General features: G+C 38.7%; 2 protein-coding genes across 2 annotated transcripts; one reads left to right on the forward strand and one right to left on the reverse strand.

The window, feature by feature from the left end:
• Positions 1-366: 366 nt before the first annotated feature.
• ppil1 (peptidylprolyl isomerase (cyclophilin)-like 1) lies at positions 367-3559 on the reverse strand. The gene is made up of 4 exons (XM_071912678.2): positions 3373-3559; positions 2841-2995; positions 2207-2275; positions 367-1022 (listed from the first exon to the last, which is right to left on the reverse strand). Exons 1-4 carry the CDS (start codon positions 3426-3428, stop codon positions 802-804), a joined length of 501 nt encoding a protein of 166 aa, XP_071768779.1. The 5' UTR covers positions 3429-3559; the 3' UTR covers positions 367-801.
• A 7843-nt stretch (positions 3560-11402) lies between these two features.
• eno1b (enolase 1b, (alpha)) lies at positions 11403-20383 on the forward strand. The gene is made up of 12 exons (XM_071912711.2): positions 11403-11515; positions 14367-14461; positions 14738-14833; positions 15528-15586; positions 15718-15787; positions 16077-16210; positions 16333-16555; positions 17455-17652; positions 18180-18381; positions 18514-18622; positions 19015-19073; positions 19399-20383. The coding sequence occupies exons 2-12, from the start codon at positions 14377-14379 to the stop codon at positions 19466-19468; spliced, it is 1305 nt and encodes a 434-aa protein (XP_071768812.1). The 5' UTR covers positions 11403-11515; positions 14367-14376; the 3' UTR covers positions 19469-20383.
• The last annotated feature ends 869 nt before the right edge of the window (positions 20384-21252 follow it).

The raw sequence follows: 21252 nt of genomic DNA on the forward strand, positions 1-21252 counted from the left end.
GTAGCGTCATTCATATTTCTCATGCTTACTGGTCAAAGTAAAATGCAATTTGTAATGAAAAAGTACTAAAAACAAAGTCCTCTGAGACAATGTATCATTTCTGTAATGTTGGAAACAACACTTTTCATATCTTTATATTGTGCAAAACACTTTTATTTTACCTTTTAACCCAGTATGAGCCAGATCACAGCCTAAAATCCTTCAACATGGCCCTTCTGGAGATTTCTACAATTGTAACTTGCAACTAAAAATGGCTAAAAACAGACTTTTGCAGTCCAACTTCCCAAAGAACTGAGGCAGACCATCAGTATCATCTTTTCGGGCTTTTTACAGTTTTTATTGAGTTTGCTTGCCATTTTGTTCTCGTTTTTATTGCGTTGGATGTTCTTACAATTTTTGCCTTGCTTTTGTGGTTTTCTATAAACTTTTATGTAAACCATTTTTAGAAAAGTGCTATGCAATCAAAGTTTGAGTTATTTTTAGCAGCAGCAGCAAAGCCTTATACAACAGAATAACAGAAGTCTTTCCCCATACATTCACCTCTTGATTCCACTTGATAGTGAGAGTTGGGTTTGAATTGTTTGATTTCTTTGAGATGGAATGATCTGCTTCGCTAACTTTGAATTAGTACTCCTACAGTATGTTTATGGATTACTATTTTGCATAAACCATATTATTTCCTGTTTGTGTTTCATACTGTGAAAAAATTGTACATATTGAAAGATTTTAAACAACCATTTTATTTATATAAAAAAAGAATCAATGTAAAAAAACAACAATTTAGAAGTAATCAGGATTTGGTCAATTGGGTACATTTGTTCTGAGGATTTTAATATCATCGACTGGCCGATCCTGAGCGTTGGTCTCCACCATTCCAACTCGGTTCAGCACTCCGATCCCTTGGTATACTCTTCCAAAAATAGTGTGCTTTCCATCCAACCACTGAGTGGGTCCGACAGTAAGGAAGAATTGGCTTCCATTGGTGTCCGGTCCTGTATTGGCCATCGCCAGAATACCTGCACCTTAACAGACACACAGAAATAAAATGAGAGCGTTAAAAGGTTTTATAACTTTTCAGTGTTATACATTTATAACCATGAAGTGTCACATATACAGTAAAAGTCACCAGTCAGTAACACAAAGCTGGTGTTTTTGGTGGGTGGTTGATTTTAATCAAATAGATTTCACGTCAAGAGATGCATGAGACACAAATGCAATTTCAAATTTGGCAGCTATTACCTTTAATTAATGTAATATGGAGATTGTGTTTGGTCACAAAATCTTAAGGCACCCAATGCCATCAATACAGCCAGACACTTGGTTTTCTATGAGATATTCTGCCATGCAGTTCTAAGATGGATCTGCCCTACAGTGTTATGGTACAATGAGGACCACAATGATAAATGTGTGACTTGCACTTTTGCACTTGCACCGTTTCTTTGCACTGCATGCAAGATCCTGTTGTTCCTATACTGCGCGTGGGTTTCTGCACCACGGTTACAAAGACAAGTTCCTGTATGTGCTTTGTGGGTAAAATGTTTGCTGCTTGTGGTAGGCAGCAGTGGTGGCAGGAATGAGGCAGTTCAGAACAGTCGCACTGGCCGAGGGCCTGGTGGCCCAAAAGGGAAAAACAAGGGATGGAAGTGATTAACTGAGTTACATGCAAGTCGACTACATGACTTAGGGTTATGGGAAAAAAATCCCATCTCTAGTAGAAAACATTCCACAACTCCAATTCCAGTGTTTACCCTGTCAGCAACTCTTCAGGAATCAGGATATATTTAGCCATAATGTATTCCTAAAAAACCCAGATTGAAGCTTTATCATAGCTTGAAGGATCGTATTAGCATTAAAAAGTCACATTTCTCATCTCAGCATCTTTTTGTCTCATCACATATCATGTTCCTGTTTGTATTCCAGCATTTGTATTTTGGTATTTTAGTACTGGGCTGTGCTTCTGGAACCTTGGCAAGTTTATAGTTCATAAAAACATCTGTCATCTATATTCCACAATACAGTCTCCACAGATTATAGTGACAGACGTACATATAGTGACTGACATACAGTATATAAGATGGTTCTCTTCTATTTCTGTAAAGACAACCGGATGCAGGTCTCAATATTAATCTTTTGATATTAAATGAGTTAATTTGCTAAAAGCAGCTTTTTAGCTCTTCCTCGAAAACATGCTTTTCACTGTAGTTACCTGTGAATCTCAGTTCAGGATGCAGTTCATCTTCAAACTGTTTACCAAATATGGAGGCACCACCCCGACCTGTAAGGAACACAAGCTGCAGATTTACTGTATGAAATATCTGAAGGACAAGACAGCAAATTGATACTACCCTGTATTGCACAAAACCGAACATATCACGCTTTATTAAAAAATGCCAAAAATTTGTATTTCACCACTTCAATTCCTTTAGCATATGACCTACACAGATTCCTGATAAGCTCAGTTTTGCCTCCATCTCACACTCAAAAAAAAAAAATCCCTTTTGCAAGATGGCATTTTCAGATCACTTTTTGCCAGAGAGGTCAAATTTGGGTGTGTTTGAGTGTGCTCCCTGTTCCTTACCAGGATAAAAACAATGCAACAAAACTGATAGTTTGCCTAACAGCACAGGAATGAGCACCAGCTGTATCTGGGGTATACTTATTGGTGAGGACATAAACAAGATAATAAGATAACTCTCAGATACCATCAGGATACAAAATACACATTAATGCAATGTGTGAAGCTATGCATCTGGTCCTCATTCCCCGATTCTGTGTTCTTGACCATACACACCTGGTGATGTTTTGATTGGCCTCTACATATCCTTTTGAAATGTACCCACCTGTTCCTGTAGGATCTCCACCTTGCACCATGAAGTCTTTGATTATTCGGTGAAACTTTGTGTTGTTGTAGTAGCCTCTCCTGGCCAACTCGGCAAAGTTCTTGCAGGTCTTCGGGGCATGCCTCCAGTACAGCTCCAATACAACCGTCCCCATGCTGTAATGCATGATGAACATTAGTCTCAGCCACTCTCATTGAACTGCAGTAGTAGTCATGCTATTACTAGTAGTTAGCTGGGGATCATATGCATATAACGCAAAGTAATGGTGATCCGTGACCTCGTGTAGATCACGTATTAACAAGCACCCAAACAAAACCAACATCGTGGCAGAATAATAAGGCAAGAAACAAAGTAAGGAAGTGTAACCAAAATTCACTAGGATTTAACGGGGTGCTAGAGCTTATTTCAAGCCCCGCAATAAGTTTGTCATCACTCATGTCAACTACTCTAGCTAACTAACCGCCTAACATTAGACAGCTAACTAGCTAGACTTACTATTAGCTAGCTAGCATTAGCATTGGTAAAAGCTTACGTTGTCTCCAAAGCCACTGTTGGTGGCTGCCATGAATCTGGAGGTATCCCTGACATTGTTACTCCAAGCACTAGCTTTCAGTAGTCTCAAGACAAAGTTGTATGAATAAAATGTACGTTGTTTAGCAGCTTAGCACGCTCGTTTAACGTTAATTCATTGCAGGGGGAAGCTTCTTCTTCTTCTTCAATTTCTCTGCGCGCGCGAGGAACACAGCAATGTTTGACTGACATCTACCGGAGAAACAAAGTAACGCTACAACTACATGAATTCATGATAAACTATTGGGGTGTTTATTGATACACTGTATTCTTTTGCGTTGTCTGTAAGTTTATAATGTGATATTATCATAGTGTGAACATAATCTATTATGCAGCTACCTTGTTTAGTTAAATAAAATAATTGCAGAAAATTAAAAATAAATATAATAAAACATCTGACATTATGTTAGTAGTTTAAAATAAGTCTCCTCTGCAGTGTGTTCTTGAATGACCATTATTTGGCGTGGACTTGTGCAGCTCACTGTTGAATGTTGAATACTATTGATAATATACTGTGTGTATTATTGGTCCCCCTGCTGGTCACATGCTACATTTTATTTGAAATGCTCACAATTCTAAAAATACTCAACCGCTGATTTCCTAAGGACCCCAAATAGATATGAAATAAGTTTAACATATCATTAAGTAAACTTGAGTATACAGATGATATTCCAGAAAGATTCATTTTGAAGATGAATTCAGAGGAAGGTGGGTGGGAAAGAGGGGAGAGAAAACACAAAATGTACATCTGTTCTTGAATCAGACAGAAAGAAAGATCAAGGAAGCAGGACTCCTAGTGGTCTCTTTGTTTATTTTTCCTCACACAGGTCTCCAATGTCAGCAACATAATATGCCATGCAGGTGCAATAATCAATTAGGAGTTAAAAAAAAAAAAAGTGCAGGTTCTCAGATGAGGGAAGACGAAGCTCCTCCCTCTGCAACAGTCGTTTCTCTAGTATTCTCTAAACACAGGGTGGGGACAGAAAATCTACACCGAGCTTCAGGGTGGAACCAGTGTACCTTCACAATGGGACTGAGACATGGGAGGTGCTATCAAGTGTCAATATAACACTGTATTTAACTTCCTTTTGCTTGTGTATGTTTCCATGCCATATACTGGAGGGCTTCTTATGGGAGAGCGGCGAGATCAAACATTTGCCTCGCAGTAACATTGGTGGGTTTCCGTTTCAGTTCCATAATCTCTTTTATCTGCTGTATGTGTCATCAATAATTCATTTTGGAGACCAACAGGTAAAAAGGTGAAGATCACCTTATCTGGTTGTGTGTGCAGCGCTCAGGGAACATCATTACCAGACAGTGTTAGAACACCTACAACAGCCCAGCACTGTCCGGTAAGATGAGCTCGGAGGGCCATCAGAAGTTCATGAGCTGACCACACTTGATCAGCAAACAAAGATACTGCAGGCTCAAGTCACAGTAATTTGTTTTGAAACACAGGTTATTAGGACAGTCAATTTTATTTTTTGCTGTTATCTCATGACCTCTTTCATTGCAGAGGTTTTTGCTGAACAGTTTTAATGACAGCTACACCTGCACCTCTTGGTTCAAACAGATTCATCGCTGCAGCTAAAATCAACCTGCCATGGCACAAAATCTGAATAAAGTGTGCCACTATTATGGGCATCATGGTTGCAAGGATAGTTTCCTCTTGGAGCGAGTCTTTATCCAGTCTGAAACCTGCATGGATCTGTACTGACTTCCTCAACTCCACCCTGCTCACTCTCCTAAACATATCTTACAACCGCAGAGAGCTTGGCTTGTCTTGTGATCCATGTAAACAGGCACCAATGTTACATGATGTCATTCATACTAGCAAGGACTGGGGCTATACCTTCTCTTGAGATGAGACGCCACACTGTAGCAAGTCCTGGGACTGCCAGCCTGGTACTGTCAGCTGCACTGCCCATCAAGCCAATTAAAGAACACACAAAAAGAATATCAGTGACTTTAACTGACTTCTTCAACTCTCTTGTAGTACCTTATATATATATTAACCCTTTAAAAGCAATTGTTTAATTCTCTATCACTTTGACCTGACGCAAAATACTCCAGGCTAAATTAAGATCCCATAAAACCTGGAGCACCATTTCTTAAACTATATGGATTTGGACCCAAAATAGGTTGCAGGCTTCTTTCTGTTGGTTTCCCACATGACAGTAGTAGTATGTGTATTATTGAGTCTAGCTGTCAGGGTGACACATATCAAATTTGGGATCCACGTAGAAAAAGCTTAAGAACCCTTACAGCCTTCTAAACAACAGCAGGCAATCTTTGGCTGGAGTTTTTACCAGGATTGCTGAAAAGAAAACACACTGATATGCTTGTTTCAGATGGGATAAAATTTATGGAAATGTTTAAGTAATAACTGATTCCACCGTACCTCCTGTAATAATAGGCCAAATAAAGACATACTGAACGGGTTCAGGACTGTGATTTTTGTTTGTATATAGTAAGTAGTATCACTTGTTATACAGTCTATGATGCCTGCTTAGGGTCATCATCATCATTACTAGGCAGTATTAGAAAAAAGTTTTACATCCAAAACTGCCTTGTAAGATGAAAATGGCCTTCCAAATGTACTATGATACATGAGAGCAGTGTGTTTAGATAATAAAAGTAATACTTTACCTTTGTATACAAGTGAGTGCTGCCTTAACAGTGTTTGACAAACACCATCTATTCTTGAATAAGGATCATTTACATTGGCATTCTGAAGCTGCAATAGTTATTTGGCTATGTGTAAAGTGGGTGTGTCATTACAATTAACACATAGCATTAGCACATTACATTAGCAATACAAGACAATATGCCAACATCAATAATATTATCTTTTTGCACTATGTGTTTAGTTGAAATAGCCTCTTGTGCTTGAATCAAATAATACTCTTGGAGAATGATGGGCTGGAAGGTAACTGGGGCTTAGAGAACTAGCAGGGAAATCAAACAGCAGCATCATTTTACCATTCTGAAAAAAAAATCATGAAATGAAGTATATCTGTGAATTTTAGGAAGAGTAAGTAACACATATTTCTTTCTGAGTCTGAGCCATGAAGTTGTTGATCTTTCAAAAGACTACAGAGATTGTTCAGTTTTCTTTTCAGTCCAGGCACCCGGCAGCAAAAAGGCCCTGAAAGGAGAAAATCTAAGGCAGAGAGAGAGAGAAGAAAAAAGAGAATGTCTTCACATGTTGGACAAAAGTTCAAGGCATTTAAGGGACACAACAAAACACTCAACAGAGCACAGAGAATGTGTCTACTGTAAAAGGGGCAGGACTGAAGCATCTGTTATGTTACCCAGGATGCATGTGTGCTATTATCTTCTCAAAGCTATAACTTATATGTAGCCTATGTGTAACAAAACATCACATCCTCAGAAATGCCTGAACATTCAAAGTGATGCTCGTAAATTCATTACTGTAACATCAATCAAGACTCTCAGATCACTGTAATGTTTTGTTCAGTAACTAAAGTAACTAAATCAGTCAGTGATTATATTCCAGTAAAAGCTAATGAGAAGCAGCCTGATTGAAGAGATTTCTGAGAGAGGGAACCAGACTCAAGTGGCAAATGCAGAAAAAGATCCTTTCACACATTGGCTCTTTCTCACTTTCCTAACTATTGATGGTGGAAAAAAACATGTCAAAAAAATAAAATAAATACATTCATGCTTATGTCATGTATGCAAACTAGCATCAGAGACAGCTGTTGTCAGCGACGAGGTCCAACCATTCATTCTTTAGCTTGGACAAAGCAGCTCAAACAGATAGGCTCAAACAGTTGTGGCCATTATTTTCCAATATATGAAGTAGGATAAACAAATCAGGATTTTCAACTAAATTTACTTTGAGTGTTGCTTTGGTACAACGTGCTAAATTAACACAGTTCTGTGTGTAGAATATTCTAAAAATAATGTAATATGTACCGAATCACAAAGTTGCAATGATAATCATATAAGCCATCTAGACAGTATAGTCACAGTTTTGTATACAGCATACAATATAGGCTACCATCTGCAAATAATATAGGGGGTCAGTGGGAGCCATTAAAGGTCAAATGACAAAGTGTGACTTTCTGTTTTATAGTACAAGAAGTTAAAAGTTACCCTTCCTTCCAGTTATGTTCATCAGATTGAAGAAATGCAGTTGATTAGCTGAATTTTATTCTTGAGTGTTGAGGTTCCTTCTCTTTTCTTCCTCCTGTCAAATGAGTTCTTGCATGTATCAGATAAAGTAATAAAAGTTATCCTCAGTATGAGCTGATAGGGCAGGAACAACCCAGGCACACAGCGGATGAGTTTCCAGTTGGCAAGGGAACCCATGTGAAGGTTAAGCTCATAATTCAAAGACCATTTGTTAAGGGTTTGGTTTACATGTTCACCTCACTGCCGTAACCCAGTTTCTCTTTTGTGGTGCAGCCAATCATATTGCACCCTGCAATAGCAGGTGTGTCTCCTCCGCCATAATTGGCCAGATCAGCAAGAGAGTACACTGGAGTATGTGTGTTTGTTCATGTGTGACATCAGTTTCACACTGAAAAAAACACTTCCCAAATGCTCTACCTCCTGACAACAAACACGTATTTCCTTATTGAACCAGACAAACTCTGGTCTATAACACATTCAGCGCTTAAATAAGAGCTTAACAACAGCTGACACATTTGTGAATACTGATTCAACCCTATGCTAGTTAGTCATTAGGTAAACTTCATTTATGACCTCACAGTGGTACAGTGTCAATTTACTGAGTTGCTACTTCAAAATTAAATCCCTGGCCATTTTTGACTGAAAAACATGCTTCAGGGTTAGCTGTGAAAATGTGTGTTATTGTGATTTCTTCATCACAAGTCCTCTGGATGCCAAAATAAGATTTTTTACTAAACTGTTCTAACTATATAGTAAAATGTTATGATGAAGCAGGACAAAATTGATGGATTCTGTCTTAAGGCCATTAAAGATATTTCATGAGAATTGAATTGAGTTGAATTGAAGTGAGTTGAATTGAATTGAACTGAATTCCCATTGTAAAATACACAATGTCTAAATAAAAAAGTGATGTTCTTTATTGTCTGTAAGTATTTGCACCCTGACAATGAAAACATGAGTTCATCATAGAAAACCTATAATATACTCAGCTGTCTTTCCAAATTGGGCTTGAAATCTGTGGAGCACTTAAAACATGTCATACTTTAGATCTAAATGCTTAAATTCAACACAGTTTTATTCACGGTGTTGTGTGCAATGAATGGACTTTAAGGTGAATTTTTATTTTACAGGGGAATACAAGGCATTAGATATTTGTGTACTGCCTGCTCGCTCCAGTCTATCACAGGGCTATAACACATACAGACGGACAATTACTTACATTCACACCTATGGGCAATTTAGAGTCTCCTATGCACCTGACTTGCACGTCTTTGGAAACCCAGGCGAACACAGGGAGAACATGCAAACTCCACACAGAAAGGGCCGGAAATCATACTGAACAGGACGTGTATCAAATATAGAGTGACTGGAGGGTGTACATTTTTATAACACAATGGTCGAGTCTCAGTTCTCTAAAATCTAGATGTGGGAGGGTTTTGATCATGTTACACCGATTGAACTGTCCTCTGCCACAAGAATGTCACATCTGAATTCTTCAATAAAGGATTATTCCACTTTAAGTGTCATTGATAAACTCCTTGTTACATCACCAAAGTTTTTATACAATAGACTGCTGACACAAAACAGACAACAAGTTATGGCTTTCATCCACACTGGCAGAAAACAAATGATGGATATAAAAAAGGGATTTTTCAGACTTAAGATAGAACATAACTCTTAATAAAACTGTATAATGACAAAGGTCTTCAAAGCCTATGTACACCTCTCTACGTTTGGCTGAGATCACGAGGGAATCAGAGAAAACAAGCACCACAGCAACCAGGATGTGCTGGGACTTGCAGTGGATCATAATTGGGTCCAAAGGGCAATTTGTGTGTCAGGTGGAGCGTTGGTGAGGAATCAGATCGCTATCATGAGTCCCATGACAGCATTTGTTGTTGAAGCGCTGAAGCTACACCAAGCACATGAATTTCTGCTTCATCTTACACCTGGCAGAAAAGCACTTGTAAAAACTTCAACATCCAAACATATATACTTTTTTTCATTCAAGTGACAGTCCACAGGATTCTTGTTGTTTTTCTTGATAATGGCGACACCATTGGTGATAAGCGGTCATTGCTTTGGTGTGGAGTCCAACGTACTGTAGCTAATAATAAAGACACTCTTCTGAGTTTATTTCTTCGGCCTTCTTATATTCCAAACAAACCACTGTTACTCTTCTGTGAACATAAAACGCATCACTTCCTTTTCAGCGGAGGAATTTTCCCGGGACAAAAGGACTGCCTCATAGGTGTGTAGATCAGTGATTCTCAACCGTTTTCATGTCAAGGACCCATAATTTAGTCCACATTAGAGCCACAGACCCCAATTTGATGAGATTTTGTCTCTCAAACCCAAATCTGAGAATATTTTTATTGTTAGATATGATTTTGTCCAGAATTCCATGACTATCTGTATTATAGGTAGAGAGATAACAGTCAAAATAATCATTCTTCTACATTCTCTAATTGTGTTAACTTTTGTAAATTAAATAATGGTGAAGTTTAACAATTCATCAGTTTTGTTGGGGACCCCCTCAAGGACCCCTGGTGGTCCCCGGATCCCACATTGAGAACCACTCGTTTAGAACAGCAAATGTAAAAGCTTTCATGAACTGGGTATAGGTTGAATCACTATTGTATGGTATCAATTGACAATAGAGTAGTGAAACTGACATTTCAGTGATCTAACAAGAAATTACAACAGGAAAACCACAGGTAACATGGTGGCAAAGGTAAACAAGCGAGGAGAAGGTCTTTCTGATAAGAATTATACAATAAAACAGGAAATAGGAAGGTTCATTATGGTGAATATCTCCATATATGTGAATCAGGTGGAAGGAGGTTAACACAAAGGATAAACAACAAAATGACAAAAATGACTAAGAATGGTAGGGGGAAGCAGAAACAAACAAAACTACACACAACATTACAGTCATAGTGGATGGATATCACAGTACTGGTGACTACAGTATGTTAATGATAAAAACAGACAAACAAGAAAGCAACCAAGCTGAGCAGCTCCTCAGAACGATGAAAGGCACAAACCGGGGAAAAGATTACCACATTGCATCTGCTTCCTGGATCAGCCAAACAAAGAGCCTCCACAAAGGCCTGTGGGTTACTGATTTATACATCAATATCACTGAATGACATGAGGACACGTTGCCAAATACTTACACTCTTGCAAAGTTCACAAGCCTCCTTTCCTTTCCTGCTCACACTGAACCAAAAGATCAAACACATTAAATACCTGGAACCTTATTCTACTTGTTTGCTGCAAATACAGCTGCAGTATGAAAGCTGGTATAGACTCAGTGGTTCCCAAACTGGGTCCGGGGCCTGCCAAGGGGTCCTAAAGAGGGATCCAGGTGTTCCCCCTGCAAAATAAGGATTATCAATTTCAGTATTATAGGATTCATCTGAAGTTAACATTATAGGATGTAATTAATTTTCCGATCATATGTTTCACTCTCTCCACTGTTATCTCCCCACCTACAGTACAGGCAGACAACAAAAATCTTCTCAGTTCAGATCACTGGGACAAAAAATGTATCTAATGGATGTCTGTAGTCTAGTAACTATCTTTCACATGAATAGCCTATATTTAGGAACTTCTGCTGTAGATAATAGCAGTTGACTGAAATGGTTGTGAAAACCTATTCACTAAAAACACTAGTATGAGAGAGTGCACACCAGAGTGTTGGTAACTTCTTGTTTACCACAGGACTGGATTCATTGATACGATTATTGGTGTTTACCGGTAGACCAAACGGTTAACCCGTCCAACCGGAGGATGGCAGCAATGCGCCAATCAGCGCCTAGCCTGCTGAAAACACTTGCAGAAAAAGAAAAGTCTTCTTCTGTGATTACGGCCACATACCCGTGCTTTACGGAACAGAACAGCACTTGACCTTCCGAAGTTGTCTGTGTTTGACATACAAGGTAAGTAGACATTTACTTATTCTCTATCACTGTTGTCAGTTGCAGGTGTTTTCATGTATTTGTATGTATATCCTTTCTTTTAGCACGGACTGCTAGCCTGCAGTTAGCTAGCCAAACCAACTAAACTAATTAATGCTCGTTTAACGTAATAGTAATCGGTCTGGATTAAAGTTGGAGAAGTTCGCGAGCCAGAGTGCCAGATGTTCTCTACTTACATTTATTCAAATTCCCACACAACTAGTAAATAAATATTACTGATATTGTTCGTAAAAAAGACAAAAACTCATTGGCTTCAAATAGGACAGCCCGGCTACATCCCATTCATTTAACGGTCACGATCAGTAAAGTTTACACGACTGCATCCCTGACTGAGGTAACTATCGCATTTTCCCGGATAACACGTTATAAAACATGTCTTTGTATACTTATAGTAGGCAAAAATTAAAGGTTGCAATAATTAAATTATCACCCAGCCCAGTTAAACCAACAGTTTGAATAATTGTGAACTTATCAAGTTAGTCTTTGTCAAAAGTGATGCCACCTGTAATTACATTTTTCATCTTCTCAGTGAGATATATTTTGACACAGCAGTCGATGTACGGAAGTTTGAGTTATGACATGATGACATGCACAGGCAACAGCCTCACACCAGGAACACGTGTGCTCTGGTGCTTTGCAAATGTGATTTTGAAACGAAGCATTTATATTTATTTCACTTTAAAGACTGTTTTGTGGGCCTTTATTTGGGGTTTATTTTAATAGATGACAGTAGAGATAGAGAGGAAAGATTAGGAGAAAGAGAGGAGGAGGGCGACATGCGAGAAAGGTCCCACACCGGAATCGAACCCAGGACGCCTCGGTTACGTGGCACGCGCCAACCGAGCCACCAGGACGCCTTTTTTATTATCCATCACATACATTATTTTATCATAACATCATATAAAAGGGTTGGAATTTTGCCAGACATGGGTGAAAGGTCACATTGGTACATTGAGCCCTACATTGGTTATTATCAGGAAATAGTATATTTCCTAATGTACTCAATTACATAATTGATTCCAATGTTGTCTTCATGTGTCTATTTTGTAGCCTAGTACTTGTTTCCGTTCCTGTTTTTAACCTTTCAGAGAAGAGTCTTTAGAAAACAGCTGCCAAACATCCACATCTTTTGACTAGACTGACCTAAAATTGTTCACTGTTAGTTCTGTTTACATCTGAATCCACCTCTGCTATCAGGCAGACTGGAACCATAGGCAAACCAGTTAAATGCTTTAACTGCTCTGTACAGTATGGGACTGCACTGGTTTGGAACTTGTTGGACTTGAGACTTAATTTCCCAGCAGCCTTTGCCTGAAAATATCCAACCTTTCACCACAATCATTCTTACAACATTTCTCAATCAGTGTTTCTTGACAAATGATTCAAATCTTCAAAAAAAAAAAAAAGAAATAAGGACTCATGCTGTTGAAGAGTTGATTCTTCATTTAAGGTACTGCACACACAATGAGAAATGTTGCTTAAAAGTGATGGTGGTGAGGTCAGGTGAGAAGTCTGCTCTATTAAGCAAAGATTAGGCTAATAGAAAATAAACACAAGTTTTCTTTAACTAAAGATACATAAAACATGGCTGGATGAATGGACCTAAGCATCTATTTTAACAGCAAATACCACATTAGGGAATAGCAATAGGCTAAATGATGGCTTAGCAATGAGGTGTGAAAATCCTTGGGTAAGATTAAATTATCTCAGAGTGTTATGTACAAACGTACACAGTACACACACACACACACACACACACACACACACACACACACACACACATCACAAATGTCGAATCTGTGTGCTCTCTGTGAGTGTAAATTCCATCATGCAAGTTGTGGAGTATTTTACAACAAAAAACCCTTCATATCCTTCCTCCATTAGTTACTGCACCAGGGGTCGCTGTTGAGACTTAAACATGCAACAGTATTTTTGTGATTCATGGATATATGGAAATACTAAAGAAGATATTTTGTCAAGTTTGCTTTCACAATTCTGTTATACGTTTGTATTTTTTTTTCCTTTCAAAATCCCATAATTCTAATCCCCCCACTGAATCACTAAACATGACTGTTCAGATCAGTTTGGGTTTCTTGGAGTGAATCTGCAGCACCTTGCCTGTGAGGCAGAGTAGGTGTGTCTGCACCAGCCTTGGCTGTTATGTGGTGTTTATACATTTTGGAAGTCGGAACAGGAATTGCAGTTTCCTGAATGTTTTCCTGTCTGTCATGCAACCCAAACAGCAGGAAAGCTCATTGTGCAGGTAGTTTGTTTGCTACTTTATCTCAAAGGCAAGGAGGGGAGGGATTAAAGGGGATCTCATGTCAAGTGGATCAAGTGAGAGCGAATTTGCTAAGGCAGAAATTCTATAGTAATCACGGTAGCAAGAAGACTGAGCCCTCAAACTTAGATTCACAAACAGTATATAATATTGCAAAGACATAGGCTAGCTATGACTGGAAACATAATCTTGTGTTGACAGATGCAACAATTGCTGCATCCCAACTGTCATGTGATTAATCAGATGAGGAAGGCCTAATCCAATTAGGATGGTAGCATACTGGTTAGCACTGCTAAGCCTGCAGCTAGGTCAGGATATTTCAGTGAGTAAGCCATAAGGACGAAAGAGTGTAAAGAGGTAGGCCTAACGTATTTTAGACCAATAGCAATAATCTACCGTTTAGATAGCTTTGGGTTTTTATTTGCATTATTCTTCTTTCTGAAATCGGAGTTGACACAGGCTACAGTGCGTCTTGTTCAGAGGATCCCCAGATAGTGACGAGGTCGTCTAACTTCTCTCTCTCATCTCAAGGTCCTACACCATGTCCATCGTCAAGATCCACGCCCGGCAGATCTTTGATTCCCGTGGAAACCCCACCGTGGAGGTTGACCTTTACACTGATAAAGGTAAATTTATGACTCCTTTGGTATAATGCAATGTGAAGCACTGTTACTGCAGGATTAGATTGGTACTGCATCAGCTTAGTGTGTCAATGTGTCTCAATAACAAAATTATTTTCACAAGATTTATTTCACCACCTGCTAACTTATAGGTATGGAGGTGGAGTTAATGGATTCACCACATTGCTTGTTTTCCCGTGTCTTATAATCAATGTGGTTGATTTAGTGTTGTGATTCAGATATCATCATTGCCCTCTATCTGCTCCTGTTTACATTCCTCAGGTCTGTTTAGGGCGGCTGTACCAAGCGGCGCGTCTACTGGTATCTACGAAGCCTTGGAGCTCAGGGATAATGACAAGTCACGTTACCTTGGGAAAGGTTTGTACATCAGTTGTGTTCTTTGGTTGAGAGACGTTGAGAGAATAAACGAAATGTCTGGTGTGACTTTGATGGTTACGATTTAAATATAAACGAGTGGAGTGTCATTCTGTCTACTCGATTTCAAGTAGAATACCTTTTTCAAAGCAAGCGGCTTTATCGGCTCTTCCTCTATGTCATCCTTACCCTCCATTCTCTCTCTTTCTCTTTGCCAGATGTGAAAGGGTTAGTGAGTTGTCATCGCCTGCCCGCTTAATTAAGAACTAAGATTTGTCCAAGATGGTAGAATGATTAGTTAAGCGATCATAACACTTCTCTTTGAATGCTTTTTGGCAATTGACAAGATGTGATGTGCTTGGTGAATTGTCTGTAAAGCATGCGGATCACACACTGTTGAAGTTGATCTTGCAGCCTGTGGATTGATTTTACTGTGAAATAAGAATGTATTGACATGTTAATTAAGTGCAGTGGTGGATGTTTTCTATGCTTTGTAAATAGAAGTTAAAAAAAAAAAAAAAAAATTTGGTGAGCTATTTCCATCAGTTCAATAATAATCTTTACTAATGCATGCCTCTTCTTTCTAATATACATTTGAAAATAAATTTTGCACGATTTGACAAATCTATGGCTTTACTTTTGGCTTTATAAGATTTGCCCTTATGTAAGAAGTATAATGCTAATCTCTCTGTCACAGGAGTCTCAAAGGCTGTACAACACATAAATTCAACTATTGCACCTGCACTTGTTGGCCAAGTAAGAAACGACATTTATGTGTGTGCATGTGTGTGTGTGTTCCTAAAATTGAATTAAAAGCTTGAAAGTTCCTCTTTATTTATGTGATGCTAATGTAAATCACTTCCAACCTGTTATCTGCCCCTTATCAGGATGTATCTGTGGTTGAGCAAGAGAAAATTGACCAGATGATGCTTGACCTGGATGGCACCGAGAACAAGTGTAAGTTAGGATAATCAAACACTGTTACACTGACTTAATCTGTAGCAGGCATATAACTGCTCCATGGTTCTTTTGTGATGAATGTGTCTTTATTTTGTATAGGTATGTAACTTGCCTGGTGGTTTTTATCATTTCTTTTACTCCACAAGAGTAATAAACTAAACTACAATATCATACTATTATTATAGAACAACCTTGTTGATTATTACAACGCCAGTTAAGTAATTACAGTCTGATTCTGCATTCAGGTTTAGAACAAATTAATGAGATTTTGCTTTACTCACAACAGCCAATTTTGGAGCAAATGCCATCCTGGGTGTGTCACTGGCTGTTTGCAAAGCTGGTGCAGCAGAGAAAGGCGTCCCCTTGTATCGTCATATCGCTGACCTTGCAGGAAACCCAGAGGTCATCTTGCCCGTGCCGGTGAGGTTTCTGTTTGGCAAATTAAAACGAACATGAGCACAATTGCCTGGTATTTCTTCTTTTTATTCAATTTAACTTCCAATTCATCATGAAGTCACAGCTCTCATCTCTCACCCCCCCAGGCCTTCAATGTGATCAATGGTGGCTCCCATGCAGGTAACAAACTTGCCATGCAGGAATTCATGATCCTTCCCATTGGTGCTAGCACCTTCAAAGAAGCCATGCGCATTGGAGCTGAGGTCTACCACAATCTGAAGAGCGTCATCAAGAAGAAGTATGGCCAAGATGCCACCAATGTGGGTGATGAAGGTGGCTTTGCTCCAAACATCCTCGAGAATCAGGAAGGTATACAAGAGTAGTGATTTCATTTGAGCTAGTGACGTGTTAACTACACTCCCTCTCTTTCAGAGGTTGTGGACACGACGTTAAGATTACTGCAGGTTTCCTTCTACAACATAGTTTCAGCCCAGTGTTTAGATTAACTGCCTTTATTGTGATAAAATAACTGAATAAACAATGTTTCAGTGCTGTAACTTGCACTACAATCAAATCTGAGACCAGTGAAAATCACCCCAACCAGGTGGTACAAAGCAAACAGTGCACACCATTCAGTGCAACTGTAAAGGAAACCTCTGACTCATCTTAGTGTTCATCATAGTATTTTGTTTTTAAATTATGGCCTGAAGATTCATGAATTTTATAAATGACAAATCATGAACTCAATAATGATACAATCACATCAATACAACACAATAACCCATTTTAGTTGGAGCAACCACTTATTTTGTTTTTTTTCAATCTGTACAGTCTGCCATCACCCACCACCTTCACCTCTTGTGTATCAAGGGAAAGTAGTTCCAGATACTTTGAAGTAGTATGTCATTTTTGTATCATATTTTGTATACATTTTACCGATCTCCTTCACAAAACTGCCAGACTGTAGCAGTTAAGAGTACTTGGCATTTAGCTTTAGAGCTGCTGCAAGTTCTCATTTTCTCACTTTGAGATAATGCTCGTAACCTTCCATTATTCAACATGGTGTGTGCTACAGAGGTTGGCGTGGAGCACCGGAGCGAACAATCTACTAGGGACACATGGATGATTTTGATGTCTATGTTCTCATCACTTAATGGCTAAATTGACTAACGGGCCCATCTCCCGAAAACCTGGTGTCTTCTGTTAACAAAATAATACTTGAATTTGTTCTTGTTTGATGCTTCATATTTGTGGATGTTTCCCTGCAGCTTTGGAGCTGATAAAGGAGGCCATTGCCAATGCCGGATACACAGATGAGATTGTGATTGGCATGGATGTGGCAGCCTCCGAATTCTACAGGGATGGAAAATATGATCTGGACTTCAAGTCCCCTGATGACCCAAGCCGTTACATCACACCTGATGAGCTGGCTGATCTGTACAAGAGCTTTGTGAATGATTATCCAGGTAACCTCCCGACACTCTCTCTTTTTGTCCATTATTTAGCACCAGAAGAGCTGGACATACAACGTGGAAACGCCAACATAGTCTGACCAAGTAAATGGTTCTGTATTTATATGGAGTGTATTTCGTGCCATTGAGTCAATACATTCATCCTCCAAGAGTGCTTGGCAAATTCCAGGCCCTGATGTGCAATTTTCAAAGTCAACATAGTTTTACCACATCAAACCCCTGTCTCATCCTTAAAAAGCTGACAGGAACTGCAATTTGCACAAGTCATCTCGGTTTTAAAGCAATTAAAATCTAATCGAAGCCCTTGTCAACAAATAGATCACACACTTTTGTAGTGTGAAAAAGAGCTGCTGCAATCAAACCTTTAATTGGAGCTGCCTGCTAGTGTGCATTTTGATGGGTCCTTGGAACCACAGCTGAATATCATTACAAATATTTCAATTTAAGCTGTACTTAATATCTATGTTTAATTATCCAAAGAGGAGCTTCTGCGTTTTAGAAACATAATTTCTCATCCACAGTGGTGTCCATTGAGGATCCCTTTGACCAGGATGACTGGGAGGCCTGGTCCAACTTCACTGAAAGCACAGACATCCAGATTGTTGGAGACGATCTTACAGTGACCAACCCCAAGCGCATCACCAAGGCTGTGGAGGAGAGCGCCTGCAACTGCCTCCTGCTTAAAGTCAATCAGATCGGCACTGTTACTGAGTCTATGCAAGCGTAAGTCAACACTTTAAACTTAAATCTATTATATTTAGGTTATTTGAATATTAGAATTTATACCATGTAATAACCTGAAGTTTCTGAAATTTGACAACTTTCTCATAGCAGATGTCATTCTTGATCTTGTAGGTGTAAGATGGCCCAGGACAGCGGCTGGGGGGTGATGGTTAGCCACCGGTCCGGAGAGACCGAGGATACCTTCATAGCTGATTTGGTGGTTGGCTTATGCACTGGACAGGTAAATTCAGATACCATGATACCATTGATTGTGTGAGTGAGTGTATCTTTTGTGAATAAGGTAAATGGCACATTAATACCTATAATTGTGCCTAGCATTATCTACAGATGATCAGTATTTGTCAAGGATCATCCATTTTCAGGTGATGTCCTTGTTATTAATGATTTAAAGAAAAGTCTGAATAAAAGGCACCTTGCCCAGATAGCCAAAAAGCAGTACCAAAAGCTGCTAGGTCGGTATTATATTGACATGACATGCACAAAAATTGATAGGAACATTGAGATACCCTTGATTAAAATGGCTGTACAGAAATCCATGTTTATGCCTGCTTAGAAGGGAGATCTGTTTTAACCAAGGACCAGTTGTATAATATTGACCTTTGACCCCTACAGATCAAGACTGGTGCGCCCTGTCGCTCTGAGCGTTTGGCCAAGTACAACCAGATTCTCAGGTAAGCCTTATCTTGTAATTTCCCCAGACTTAGGAGAATTGTGGTGCTATCAATTTTAAAAAAATAAAATTTGGTGTTGCATATCCTGTTGTTAATTTGCTGAAGGATCTAGAGGTCCACCAATACCAGTTTTTGCTGAACAAGTACAAGGACTGTATAGCATAGTACTGAATACTTACTGATACAGAGTACTTTTGACACTGACATTTTCTGTGTCATTTTAGTATCATTGAGTAGCATTTTGCTACTGCTTAGCTCTTATTTTTGATTGGAAAAATAGAGGTTAAATTTAAAACTAACTTTGAACCTTTTCTTTTTTATGTAGAATTGAAGAGGAGTTGGGAGACAAGGCTCGTTTTGCTGGGAAAAACTTCAGAAACCCATTGATGGAGTAAACGAGTGAATCATTAACCGTGCACACAAGCAGATTCACAAAATGCATACCAACACAATGAATGGAAAACACTCAAAACGTCCATGTCAATAACCGTTACTGTAGAACTATTCTGAAAACTAACTGCTGTAATCAGTTTACAGAAAGAACATAGTTACTGGAATTCAGACACTTTACTGTCAAGTCACTGTATCTGTTCTGTTTTAATGTGGAGTAAATTATAGGCCGAATCATAACTTGCGTGATATTTATTTGCAATACTGACACATTGTAATCACAAAAGCTGGACTTAGATGCAAAGCAAATACACAGATTTCCTTAGTGTCAAAATGTATTGTGATTATTTGTCCTATGTTTCATCTTCTTCTGCACTCTTATGGAAGTGTGGTGGTAGGAGGGGTTTGGGTTGGGTGAGATGGGGGCTAAAAATCCACCCAAGATGAAAAAGTTACATAAGTATAATACTATAGTCTGCAAATGTGTATTATCTTAATATGTGTATTATTTCTCAACACAAAAATTATAACTTTTACAACGTAATTTGAATGTCACATGTCACTGAGACAAATGGAGACAAATCTGCCAGTAATATTATCAATTAAGCAAAAAAATGTAAAATGCATCCACATTTTTTATTTTTCATTTAACTGATGCAAATTATTTCTGATGGTACATAAATCTCATAATGCAACTCCTGCAGGACACATGGAGAACAAGGCTTTTCCCTGCTTACAAACCACCTTGCTGATTTTTTTTCCCCTTCTCCTTGGCAGGGAAGTGATATTTCTTTCTTTCTTTTTTCTTCCTCAAGATTTCAGGTTTTTGTACCATACAATTGATTTGTAATCTGAAATGAACATTTTTCCCTTTTCTTTTCCTCTGCTTTTTTGTGTTCCTGATCACATCCTGCTGTGCTTTTTCATGCAAGCAACATTAAATGAAAACGGACAAAAAAAAAATTCTAGTTTGTTTTGATAGCGTAGATCGCAATTGAAAAAAAAATGTAAATAGAACTCTGAAAATTCTTGTAAATCTATTTGCCATCATAGTGTTTCAATCATAAACCACTGTTTTGATACACACACACACACTGATTCAGAAGCTTGTTTGATAACTTTTACCACTTTTTAATAGAGAAATGAGAGGTTTTATGGACAGAAGCAAAAGTCAACACAGAAAGCAAGGACTGTCTGCTTGCAGTTTGTTATCAGTTTTTATCAGCAGTCTATTCTGAGCTCAGGTACATGTATAAAATCCTTCATTGTGTGAAACCCCTGACCTTTAATTCTTCTGAGTCAAGCATAACTTTCTCCTTTGGAACTACCCTACAGCAACCAGACCAGAACATGCTGTATGGATGCTGATAGATGCGGATGGAAATAACAAGGATGACCTGCAATTTAAAAGACTATAGGATGCTGGTGATGCTGTGCCAAGATGTTTTCAGTCTGACCTGCATGGGCCTAATAACTATTGTTTTTATACAAGGGCTGACGCCAAACAGGACCTCTCGCTCACATGTAACACGCCTATAATAACACGATATTTTTTTTATTATTTTGCTTTAATAACGAGAAAATTGGCGATAAGCCCACGCTACGTTTTCCTCTGAGAGTAAACACATTGTTGCAAAAACGCCAACTATAACCCATAACGGCATCAGCGGGGCCTATCTTGGCTTGTAATTACAAAGATCATAACCGAGAAATAAATATTACCGACTGGCTTTTCGACACCACGGTCCTAGACTAAGCTGTACACTTAGATCTGTGATAATGATATGAC

This window comes from Centroberyx gerrardi, chromosome 5, assembly GCF_048128805.1.
Source record: "Centroberyx gerrardi isolate f3 chromosome 5, fCenGer3.hap1.cur.20231027, whole genome shotgun sequence".
NCBI classification, from domain to species: Eukaryota; Metazoa; Chordata; class Actinopteri; order Beryciformes; family Berycidae; genus Centroberyx; species Centroberyx gerrardi.